This window comes from Vitis vinifera, chromosome 17, assembly GCF_030704535.1.
Source record: "Vitis vinifera cultivar Pinot Noir 40024 chromosome 17, ASM3070453v1".
NCBI lineage: Eukaryota > Viridiplantae > Streptophyta > Magnoliopsida > Vitales > Vitaceae > Vitis > Vitis vinifera.
This window is the reverse complement of record NC_081821.1, coordinates 19446867-19460116: the sequence shown is the minus strand read 5'-3', so window position 1 is coordinate 19460116 and position 13250 is coordinate 19446867. Positions and strand designations below refer to the sequence as shown.

The window sequence follows — 13250 nt, the reverse complement described above, 5'->3', positions numbered from 1 at the left end:
AACAAACCACTTTCCCTTATAAACTCGTCAAAGTGCCTCATGTTGACTGTTAGCCTAGAATCACCCATCTTCTCAGATATCCTCCTGATCACATTAAAATCCCCTCCTACACACCACCTTGGGAAAGTCAGACCATGTAGATCTTGAAGCTCCAACCAAAAGTCCTCCCTCCACATTGCCTTATTCGGGCCATACACCGAGGTTAACCAAAAAGACTCTTCCTCATCAGAGTTCAATTTTACAGTAACAGAGAAGGATCCTAACACCTTCTCTGAACAATTGAACTTAACTGAATCCCACAAGATCACAATCCCCCCCGATGCCCCATAAGCAGGAAGAGCAACCCAATCCAGACTTTTACCTTTCCAAATACTACTCACTAACCTCCTATCCCAAATTTCACGCTTTGTTTCCTGAAGCATCACCACATCTGGGTTTTGAGTACTTAAAAACCTTCTCACAGTCCTCCTTTTCTTCCTAGAACCTAAACCTCTTGTATTCCAGCTTAAAATCTTCATGAGAACAATCACAACCCAACACAACCCGCACCCAGGACTAATCCTCTCATCGAGTTCCAGAATCCTTTTTCTTCTTTCTTCTGGAATAAACCTTGTCCGCAGAGAGAGGATTCCTGTTCTCTCCTTCCACACCTTTCCCATTATCCCTGACAATTCTAACCCTCAATCTCTCCAGAACCGACTGAACCTTGACCATCTTCCGAGGCGTAAGCCCCTCAACCTGAAAACCTTCCAGTGGGAGAGTGGAAGGTTCTTGCACTGGGAACGAAGCCTCACCTGAGACACCATGCACCTCAAGGTTGCTAAGAGTTTCCCTAAGGAAAGGTCGGTCTTTAGATTTTTGGTTAGAGGTTTCTAGGGGTACCACCACACCGTTCGAACAGGACGCACCACCACGATGGTTATCATACACCACAGGAGAGATAGAAACAGACCCACGCTGAAAAGCGTGGCTTGACTCCAACGGATACGAAGAAGAAGAGTGAACACAAAAAGGATGAAACAAAGAAACCGAGGTTTCGGGAATAGGATTTGGCTCAAAAGCCCCAGACAGAGGAAGATCTCGCTCAGAAACAGCTGAGATAGGATTACGCACCTCATTGATCAATTTGCATTGCAAAATCCCCTCTTCTCCCTCTGTCTCGCCGGTGGAAACTTTGGATGTTTCCAAACCAGTGGAGAAATCGCTCTTTCTGGAGTGAGATTTGCCTCGAGAAATGTCTCGATTTGTCTCCAGTGAGCCACCTCCTTCAAAGCTACGCTTCGGGGAAGAAAACGCCTCGTCAAATCTCGGCGGCCCACTTCTTGCTCTGCGCCCCCTTCGTCTTTGACGACACTTGAGGAAGACCTTCCGACGCTTTATTCTTTGCAGAGAGCCCTGGTCTTTGGAGCTTTGAAGACGAAGAAACAACTGGGCCACCATTTGAAGATCCTTTATGGGCTGGACCCGCTATTGGCCCAAAATCCTTCGCCCCAACTTGGGCCTAAACAGAATGGGCTTCAAGGACGTCTGGTGTTGGCCCGAAATTACTTCCCGCCATTGGGCCCAACACCCATCTTCCCTTTCCTTTCTCCCCCTTAGCCGATTTTGAATCTGAAGAGCTAAAATGGAGACGATGACGGGGCATCCATCTTTGGCAGTCACTAGTCCTGTCAATAGCTCGTAGCCCCTCAACCATCTGTGGCTTCTGCAAGACGCAACCCCCGGCTGACCTCAGCTCGTCCTTGCTACGACTCGACTCAGGCTTTATAGAGTCTCCTCCGTCGTCTTCTCCGTCATCTTCTCCGGTGACTGTAACTGCAACCGTGTATGTCCGATCTCCATCTTCTACCTCTAATAGCGCTGGAAGCACGACCTTTGGAAGCATTTCCACCCGCAATGTTACTTTCGACAAATCAACAAACTTCAAGGAGTTTCTTGCCACCTTCGTTACCCTCCCCCACTGCTGCAAAACGTGAGTCAACTGCACCTCATCCCACAGGTGGAAAGGGAGACCTCTTAGTTCCAGCCACCCCCGTCTAAATTTTCCCCTAACCACTGAGTTCTCTTCTGGCGACCATCTCCTCAGAGCAAAAACCTCTCCTCTCACTGTGAAACTACCTCTTTCTTGAAACCACTGAGCTTTCCTTGCATTTTCCACAAAAAAACACCCTTTGTAAGCAGAAATGGGTGTTACAGATACCATTCCTTTCATCCCCACCCTTCTCGCTATAGCTTTTCCAACCTCACACCAGTCTCGTATTTCTCCTTTGCCTTCACAAACCACCGCTCTTGCCCATTTTCCAACTGGCATCCCTGCACCATTCCTTGTTCCTTTCTCTGCAACCACCTCAGCGTAGGTCCTCTCACCTCTGTACATTCCTTTGCTCTCTTGAAGCTTGTTTTGCGTCTCCTGCGATTCTCTCCCAACTTGAACAGAGATCTCTTGGACTGAAGCAATCACCTTCCTGAGGTTTTCCCACCCACAGCCATTAACACCTCTTGGAACAACTAAGACCAAAGGTTTTCTCTTTGCACTGTATTCTGTAATTTTCATATAACACCCTCTTCTATTAAAACATATCTCCATCATATGAGTCCTGGTCTTGCCCCTCATTTTTCGAATGTAACCCCTCGAATCCTCCAACTCCACAGCTTTCTCTAACTGCTCCACTAGCCAACCCGTCTCCTCCTCTCCAAAATCTAAAGAAACCACAAAACCTCGGCTTCTCTCTGTTATTGAAAGCCATTTTCCTCCATTGTAATCTTCAGACTTCACCTGGAAAATCTTTCTCTCCACTACAACCGACTGATTTCGAATCATCTTTTATTGATAAGCCATGACATGATCCTGCTGTTTTCAATCTTCTACTTCCTGAAACCCGGTTCTGTAGTTTCTGGCATGGCTGCTTCTCTAGTGAGGTACTCATCCTTTCCTTTACCGCAAATGAACAACAACACAGATTGTGACCACTGTAAATAGTTATGGCCATTTAATTTGTGTCCTGTGATGAGAATAGGAGAGGAATCACTGCCACCAAGGTTTGGAATTTCAGAACTGCCCCCTGATTCTGGTGCCGTGACGCTGGATACTTGTGATGATGCCATTCCATATTCTGTCATGGAAATGAGGAAGACAGCCGAAACCAGAGATACCGGCCTAATGGAAAAGAAAAACAACCGTGGCACCACTGGAAAGGTAGAAGAACACTTCCCAAGGCACGTGCAGGGGTTGGGGTTGAGAAAAAATAGCCGGAGGACGCCGAAAAAACTATTCGGAGGGCCCGCGGAGGCAAAAGAACCCCAAAAGAGGCACGTGCAGGGCTCGGATGGTAGAAACAGGTATGAAGGGTGGCTAGTCGGTGTCAGGCGAGGTTGGAGGAGGAAGCGCGTCGCCAGAAAGTGGCTCACGCGCCCTCATGCGCCGGCGCGTGAGATGCAGTTGCCGGCCGGAAAAACGCGCGTGGCCGGCGCGTGGGTGGTTTTCTGGCTCCGGTGCTTTGGGAAAAATTGAAGATCTCCTCCAGGCACTCCTTGCGGTGGGGGAAAAAGACGTCGCCGGAAAAGTTTGCCGGAAAAGTCGCCGGCGGTGAATTTTTTTTACGACGATTTGACCGACCGGAAAGTCGTTTCCCGGAATTGATGACACGGGGAAACTGGAAAGAATTAGGTTTTCTCCCTTGGCTCTAAGAACAGGGACTGATGGCCAGAATGAGAGATGGCCAGAGAGAGAGATGGCCGAAATGAATGATGGTCTGAATAAGAGGCGGCCAGAAGGGATTAGGGTTTCAGAAAACTGGCTCTGATACCATGAAGAATTTCTGAATTCCTTTTTATTGATAATAATTCAGTACACACCATACACATATATATACACAAATGACTGAATAAGAAAATATCAATCTATCTTGATTCTCTCCTAAAAATAGGAAACTGAATCCTAAGGAAATATCCTAAATGATCTCTCCTTTTTTATTCCTAAAATAATTTCCTAAATTAAAATCCTAACTTTGAATGCCAAATTTCAACAGAAAGATACATCCATAGACGTAAAATACTTTTGTGATTGTGGGTGATAACATTTATAGCCTTTTATGGGTTGGGTGATATCCAAGGAAAATGCATATATTTGCCCTAGGATCAAACTTGCTACGATTGTGGCCATGGATATAGACAAAACTGTGCAACCAAAAACCTTAGGAGTTAGGGATGAAAACAAATGATGAGAGGCTGGAAAACATTGTTTTAGGGTATTTATGGGAGTTTCATATTTTAGGACACGAGTTGACATTCTATTGATCAAATATGATGCTGTCAAAACAGCTCCTCCCTAGAACAATTTTGGAATGTTCATTTGGAACATCATGGCACGGGCAACTTCAAGAAGGTGACGATTTTTCTTTCTGACACTCCATTTTGTTGTGGAGTGTCAATACATGATGAATGATGAATGATTCCTTCTTTTTGTAGATACTCTCCTAGAATATTTGAGTAATACTCTCTCCCATTATCTGTGCGAAGGATCTTAATACTGGTTTTAAATTGATTTAAGATCATCTTGTGAAATTGTTTAAACACACCAGCAGCTTCAGACTTTTCTTTCAACAAATATACCCAACATAGTCTTGTGTGATCATCAATGAATGTTATGAACCAATGAACTTCGGTATTAGTTTTAACATGAGAGGGTCCCCAAATATTGCTATGAATTAACATGAAAGGACAAAATTTGAATGGGAAAAGAAGCCTTATGGTGTTTGGCGTACTCATAATTCTCACATTTAAATTGAGAATTCTTTATTCTTGAATAAACTAGGAAACAACAATTTTAGATAAGAGAAACAAGGGTGTCCTAGTCTACAATGCCACAACCAGACTTCTTTATTCTCTGCTATACTACTTTCAGCTTGATACACTTTTTTTATTTCATCACCTTGCATTTTTTCTTCTAAGAGAAATAGTCGATCAACCTCCTTAGCACTGCCAATCTTCTTCCCCGTACACTGATCCTGAAAAACACAATGGTTTGGGTGAAAATTAGCAATGCAGTTCAAGTCTTTGGTAAGTTTGCTAATGGAAACAAGATTGCAAGACAAGTTAAGCACATGTGATACAAATTGCAAGACAAGTTAGGCACATGTGATACAGATTGAAGACTCAAGCTCTCAGAAATTTGAACAATGCCTATTCCTTTTACTTTAGTTAAGGAACCATCAGCAATTTTTACCATTTGAGTCCCATTACAAGGAGTGTTAAGAACAAAACAGACTTGAATTCCCAGTCATATGATCGGTTGCTCCTGAATCCAAGATCCAGGAGTCAGATTTCAAGTACTTAGTAGAAAGGGCTGTACTAAAATTACCTGACTGGGCCAAATTTGCAGAGGTAAGATTTTGGGAATTTTGGAATATAAACTTATAGAATTGCTCAAGTTGCTCCTTGGTAGGCTTTGGAACTCCAGTATCTCCTTGCTTGGGTTGTTTTGAAAAATCTGCTACTGCTTGGAAGCCGCGGCCCCCACCTGATGCTGGGTTCCAGCCTCGTCCTCCACCACCATTATTCCATCCACGACCTTTTCCAAAGTTTTGGGGTAAATTCGCTGGTCTCCCATGAATTTTCAGGCAGCTATCTCGTGTGTCGTGGTTTTTGGCAATGGTCGCACCATAGACTATCTTTGTCATCCTTCTTCCCCGCATTTTTCCCTGCAACGTAGACCGAATTTGCTCCAATATTTTTGTTTCCTGCAGTTGGCTGATTTGCTGTTGATAATGCAGATGTTTCAGCTGTTGTTGATTTCAGTCCACTCATCATAAAGCCTATGCGACTCTCTTCTCTCCTTATCAAGTTGAAAACCTCCCGAAGAGATGGAATGGGCGAGCTACTCAAAATCCTGCCCCTTTCTTGATCAAATTCATATCTCAAACCAGAAAGAAATTTAAAGACTCTTTCCTTTTCAATCAACTTTAGATAAGTGGCATGATCCTCCAGGTTTTTCCACACAATATCCTGGTACAAATCAATTTCTTGATACAGAATATTTAAAGAATTGAAATAGGCCATTACCAACAAGTCTCCTTGCTGAATTGTCCTTGCCTTCTCACTCAACTCATAGAGTTTGGAGTCGTTTCCCAGATTTGAGTACATTAGATTAGCTGCATCCCAAATATCCTTTGTTGTGTTGTAAAGTATATACCCTTGGCTGATTTCTGGCTCCATAGAATTGATCAACCCAGCCATCACCATTGAGTTTTCAACAAACCAGGTTTGATACCCAGCTTTTTCGGGCAAAACAGGCTTGTGTGTGTCATCCAAATACCCCATCTTGCCTCTACCACTTATGAAGAATCTTACTGATTATGCCCATTGGAGAAAATTTTCTCCGTTCAGTTTAAGGGCTGTTATCTGAATTGTTGGGTTTTCAGTCGAAGAGGGATTGGAACTGGTCACCAGCTTCTCTCCTACCTCAGATCCTTTCTCTGCCATCTCTCTTTCAGGAAGATGACGATATCGCTCACTCTTTGGCCAAATATTTGGCTCTGATACCATGTGGTTTTCTTAGGAAAAGATTTCCAAATTTTCATATATTAAAATTGGTAGACAGGGCTGAATATATACACAGTATTGTTAAGAATAAAAAAGGGAAATTGAGACTACCAGCTAGACTATGAGGACTAATGTATATCTACAGCTAATACACCTAATTTCCTATAATATCCTGACTAAAAATCAAATCAGCCAGCTAATATACAATTATAACCAAAACTCTAATTAAGGAAAAAAGATTCTTGACCGATTCTCTACAAATACATACATCTTATTTATACACAATTGGGGACTGGATTCCCTTAAAATTTCTCCCATAAATCAGAGATCTTATTCACCTACTATCTATTATCCTATAATCTTTCACATAAATCATACTTTACCAAAGAAAGAAAAGGAAAGAAATAAATACAAAATTATTTAGAATTTGCTAGCACTCTCCTTAAGCTGGAGAACAGATGTTGTCCATTCTCAGCTTGCATGTAATTATTTGAAATTGGTGACTGGTCAATCCTTTGGTCAACACATCTGCAAGTTACCCTTTTGTTGAAACATAGGGTGTGCATATGAAAACACTATTGAGTTTCTCCTTGATGAAGTGTTGATCTACTTCTACATGTTTCGTTTGATCATGTTGTATTAGATTGTGAGCAATATTGATTGCTGATTTGTTGTCACAATATAACTTGATTGTCATTTCCCACTTGATTCCTAGATTATCAAGGACATTTTTTTATTCATAATAATTCATAAATTTCATGTGCCATAGCTCTGAACTCTACTTTTGCACTTGATTGAGCTACCACAAATTGCTTCTTACTTTTGCATGTCACTAAGTTGCCACCTAAGAATGTTCAGTAACCAAAGGTAGAACGTTGATCTACCACTGATCTTGCCCAATTTGCATTGGTGTACGCCTTTAGGCTTAACTCTTCATTTTTCTTAAAGAAAATTCCCTTTCTTGGAGTAGACTTTAAGTAACATAGAATCTTGTATATCGCCTCTAGATGAACTTCACTGGGAGAATGCATGAATTGACTTATAACACTGACATCATCGACTATATTTGGCTTGGTGTATGATAAGTAGATTAACTTTCCAACTAGACATTGATACATTCGACATTCTACTATTGCATTTTCTCGAGCTTCCCCTAGCTTATGATTTTTTTCAATAGGGGTGTCAATAGCCTTAGAACCAAGCATGCCAGTTTCCTTAAGAAGATCCAAAATGTACGAACTTCCCTAGGAGAATGCATGAATTTGCTTATAACGCTGACAACATAGGCTATATTTGGCCTAGTGTATGATAAGTAGATTAACTTTCCAACTAGACGTTGATACATTCGACATTCTACTGCTACATTTTCTCAAGCTTCCCCTAGCGTATGATTTTATTTAATAGGGGTGTCAGTAGGCTTACAACCAAGCATGCCTGTTTCCTTAAGAAGATCCAAAATGTACTTCTGCTGAGAGATAAAAATACCCTTCCTTGAATGAGCCACTTCAATCCCCAAAAAATACTTGAGTCTTCCCATGTCTTTTATCTCAAATTCTTTAGCTAGTTTCTCTTAAGTCTTTCTATCTTTTCAAAGTCATCTCCTTAAGCTAGTTTCAACCAAGAATTCAATTTTTTTTTCTCGAATTCTTTGTCTAGTTTCTTCTTAATCCTAGTAGCCACACCATTTTGTTGTAGGGAATTTGGTGCATGAAGATTGGTGTATAATCCCATCTTTTCCAAGAAAAGGAGATAACACTTGATTAAAATACTCTTTCCTATTATTAGATCTAATGACTTTTATTTTAACTCCGAACTGTGTGCTAACCATTTTGTGAAGGATGGAAAACACAAAACTAATGTTTGATTTGTTTTTCATGAGGTATAACCAATTCACCCTAGTACAATCATCGATAAACGACATACACCACATTTCTCTAGAAAGACTCGGGATTTGAGAGGAACCTCAAACATTAGTATAAATTAATAAGAAAGGGAATGTTGATTTGGTATTACTTAAAGGAAACAGAACACGATGATGTTCAGCTAATTAACAAACCTCATAATGAAAACTGTTAACATCCTATTTATTGAATAATAAAGGAAACATTTTTTTTTTTCAGCAAAGAAAAATATGGATGTCCTAAACGAAGGTGATGCAATCATATTTGGGTTTTGATCAATGAGAATTTTTCTGGAAAATGAGAGAGTGGCATACGATCACCATTGCCAAAACTGGATCCAAGTAGATACAAACCCTCTTGTTCCTTAACATGCCCAATTGTCCTCCCCATGGCTTGGTCTTGGATCACACAATGAGATGGGAAAAAGGTGATTGTACAATTCAAATCTTTAGTAATTTGATGTATTGACAAGAGGTTAGCTGAAAGTTTTGGAACATATAACACGGATTTTAACGTGAGATCTGAAGTCAAAGCAATTTTCCCTTGGGCGGCCATAGTTGCTAGTGTGCCATCAACAACTTTATGTGTATTTTTTTAATCCCCAGAACATGGATTATAAGAAGAAAAACGGTATGAAGAAAAGGTCATATAGTCAGTAGCATCTGAGTCAAGGACCAAAGTACTTGGAAAATAGTACTTTGAAACACCAAGAACATGAGAAATGGGATACTTACCTGCTTAGGCGAGAGAGCATGAAGCAATAGAGTTATCCATTGAAGTTAAAAGGCTACGGAGTCTCTCAATCTCTTCTTTATTCAATCTACCATCATTTGAATCATTAGAGGCTGAGATTTCTGGTTGGGAATTCTCTTCAGATTGGGTAATATGGGCTTAACCATTCCGCTGTCCAGATTGTGCATATTGATTTCCATTTCTTCTACTAAATGATTGTGGCTTTCCATGGGGTTTCCAACAAGTCTCTTTGGTATGCCTCGGTTTTTTACATTAGACATACCACAAGGCATCTTTGTTGACTGGTGATCTGAACACTTCACTTCCTCCATAATTGTTGTTTGGCAGCGTGGAGTTTGGCTTCATAGTGACAAGAGCTGAACCTTCTGTTGTTGGAGTGTCAAGCATAACACTCCTCCTTCCTTCCTCTGCTCTTATAATGGAGAAGACTTCATTTAGGGGAGGGAGATCTTCCTTTCCAAGGACTTGAACCTTGACTTTATCATATTCCACATTAAGACCCGTCAAGAAATCAAATATCCTTTCCCTTTTAACAAATTTGAGCATCATGGTCGTATCTTTGTTGCACTTCATCTTAATATTCTGATAGTAATCTAATTCCATCTACAAGCTTTTCATGATATTATAATATTTGATAACAGAAGAAGTACCTTGCTTGGTAGCACTAATCTTAGTCTTTATTTCGTAGATGTGGACAACATCCCTCACTTTAGAGTATGCTTGTCGAATAGTCTCCTAAATATCTCTAGCTATAGTCAAGAACATGCACATCCCACTGATCTCTAGTTGCATTGAATTCCACAACCATGGCATAATCATTGAGTCATCTTCATCCCATGTAATGAACATTGGATTGTCTCCACTTGGAACAGGTCCAATTAGAAGACTCAGTTTTCCTTTTCCTTTAAAAAATGTTTGCAACAATTGAGACCACATCAACTAATTGTAGCCATTGAGTTTGAATGGATTTTGCAAATTTTGATATTCTGTATAAGGGCTATTGCTAGTCAGGTTGGGAGCAAAGTTTGGAGATATGGATGATTTCTGATCTGTCGCACATATTGGTGCAAATTAGAAATAATTTTTGTAAATCTGAGAGGGGAAAATTTTATGAGGCTATGTAGACCAAAAAGTTCAGAGGAAGGAGATGGGCATGAACAATTACTGATGCTAGCAATGATAAGGCTGTACAAGTGTAGCAAAATTCTCAGCAATTAAGGCTAAGAATAGAAAAGACTTAAGGTGCAAAAGAGAGCTCTAACTCTGATACCATGAAATAAATTTGAAACAAATTCTGCTCTCCTTAAATTTGTTTTAGAATATAATATGTACATCCTATTTATACACAATCGGGGATGAGATTCTCCTAAAATCTCTCCAATAAATCAGGGATCTTTTTCACCTACCATCTATTATCCTATAATCTCTCACATAAATCATATTTTACCAAAGAAAGAAAAGGAAATAAATAAATACAAAATTATTTAGAATTTGCCAGCAGCTATAATGAGGATATTGAGATATCTAAAAGCTACTTCAAGCATGGGATTGTTATTCTCTAAAAATAGTTACATGCAAGTAGAGCTTACACTAATGCCGGATCTATAATATATAGGAGATCTAGTTAGGAGTATTGCACCTTTCTAGGGGGCAACTTGGTGACTTAGAGGAGTAAAAAATAACCGATAGTTGCTAGATCGTGCTGAGGCTAATTACTAAGCTATGACCCTAGGTATTTGTGACTTATGTGGATCAAAACTCTATTAAAGGAATTACAAGTAGATGTTGAAGAGCCTATGAGGCTATATTACGACAATAAGGTGGCCATAAGCATCTTACATAATCTAGTTCAACACAACTAAACTAAACATGTTGAAATGGATAGACACTTCATCAAAGAAAAGATTGATAACGGTTTCTTTTGCACTCCTTTTGTTTCATCTAAACTGCAGTTGGTTGATATATTCACCAAAGGAGTGTCTAATCCAAGCTTCAACTTGGTGCCGTGCAAGCCAGAAATGAAGAATATCTTCGAACCAACTTGAGGGGAGTGTAGGAAATCAATAGAATCCCCTAATCTTATGTCCCAATTAGTTCTAAAGGAGCTATAGTTGGTGTATATAAGCTGGTAGAGTTGTTCAGTCAATGTAAAAATTAGGATAATTGTAACAATCAACAATTGACTAGGATGGTTGTAAATCAGTGATTAAAACAGCTGTAAATCGTGTGTTATACTCTTAGACACTATTATACATATGTGAACTATTTTTAAATCAAAGAATGAATTGGTTTTTCCAACCAATGGTTAGTTAGCAAAAAGTTCTTGAACATTCCCTTTAGCATCATTTTATGAGATTGAAATCTAGTCTGCATTCCAATTAGGAGAATGCAAACATACAAGTTGCATGGTTTGTCAATTTGTATTTTAAGTTTAATTTCAATGGATTTTCTTGATGATCTCAAAGTTACAAGAGAGTTTATTGTCACCAATTTACTAGTGGAGGGGAATCTAATGACAATTTGTTTGAGTTGTTAATGGTAACATAGGATGTTGGAGATATGACTATTGGATGCAGAGGATTGTGGACAATGGTAGTGGGCTGGGTTGCTTTTTCTTGTGGAAGCCTAGATTGGCTAATAAGAAAGAGCTAATAGGCTGGTCAAGAAAGGAGCTTTGTCTCCCCCACCACCTGCCACCCCACCCCCCAAACTGCCAAAAAGAAAACAAACCCCCCTCATCCTTTGTTCTTTTGTACAAGTTCTTATTTTTATTAAATTCAATACAACCATAGTTTCTTATTAAAAAATGTTTTTTCCTTTGTACTAGTAAAATGGAGTTATTTTAATGCATGAAAGATGCTAGAATAGAGGGGATAAGTATGAACATTTCAAGTATGAGAAGATTTACTTTTATATTTTGATAGATTAACTTTGACATATCTTGATAAAGCATACTCATGCGTTCTGAATTATTATGTTTGTCTACAGTTTCATAATGCTTTCTATGGAGATGCTAGAGGATGGGCAAGGAGATTTTTTTCTTCTCTACAATCATATGTTCCTGGAATCATGAACCCTCATACTAAAGTTGTTCAACAATGGAATAGATTTTTTGTCATTTCTTGCTTGTTGGCAATTTTTGTAGACCCTTTATTTTTCCTCTTGCTGTCTGTGCAACAGGTATGGTTTTGCTTCTTTCTTGATATGGAAGTATTATGTGGATTGGCTTTTAAGGATTAGGGGCACTGCACTTGAATTGAACTTTAAATGTTAAAAATGGCTTTGACAAGGTTTATATTTTTGCTAGTATTGGGATTGTTATTCTTCAATTATTGAAATTGGAAAGTACATAACGCATGATATCTTAGAAGTCCTTAATAACATCCGTGCTTCCAAAAGTGTGCTCAAATTTGCTTTCTTTTCTTGGAAAATAAAGAAAGTTATTGAAAGTTCAAAGGAAGATGAAGGATGAAATGCGTAGGGAGCGAGTGGCTTCCTCTTTAAGGATAGGAGAATAGGGAAAAGTGGAAGAACTGTTACCCTATCTGTTAAGTAGCAACTATCAAACAACTATCAAAAGCCTCATGTCCTGTACAACTTGAACCAATGGAAAACCAGAGGAGAAAAATGTTAATAAGTTCTGATTGCTTTAAGTCCTCTTCTAATATATTCTGAAGTTTAACTAAGTTCAAACTGCTCCATCCTTCAAGATTTCTGGAATACAGAGAATGTTAACATGGAAGTATAATTACAAGGAAACTTATGCTTAGCATTAAGATAATATGCTGAAGTTCTAATGGTGGATAGCTGCATTTTCTTCTTCCCATGCTACAATACCCATGCTATGAAGTTTGTGGTCCAAGTATTAAGTCACTCCTTGTGCCTGTGTGATGCAAGTAGCATCCCTACATCTGTAGTACAACAATCCTTCTCCATGATTGCTGGTATGTGAGATGTGTTTTCAGATGTATCAGTGGTTGTGCTGTGTTATGCAAGTACGGGACAAGTTTTTATCAATGTTGAAGTTGCTTAACATCTGTTTGCTTCAATAGTTCT

General features: G+C 39.5%; 1 protein-coding gene across 5 annotated transcripts in view; it reads left to right on the top strand.

The window, feature by feature from the left end:
* Window positions 1–13250, top strand: part of LOC100257953 (probable cyclic nucleotide-gated ion channel 20, chloroplastic) — a 173716-nt gene that overhangs the window by 46087 nt on the left and 114379 nt on the right. For all 5 annotated transcript variants that reach the window (XM_059734164.1, XM_059734165.1, XM_010665639.3 and 2 more), the window contains one exon: window positions 12183–12374. In XM_059734164.1, the coding sequence (XP_059590147.1) occupies window positions 12183–12374 (192 nt within the window). The remainder of the gene's footprint in view (window positions 1–12182; window positions 12375–13250) is intronic.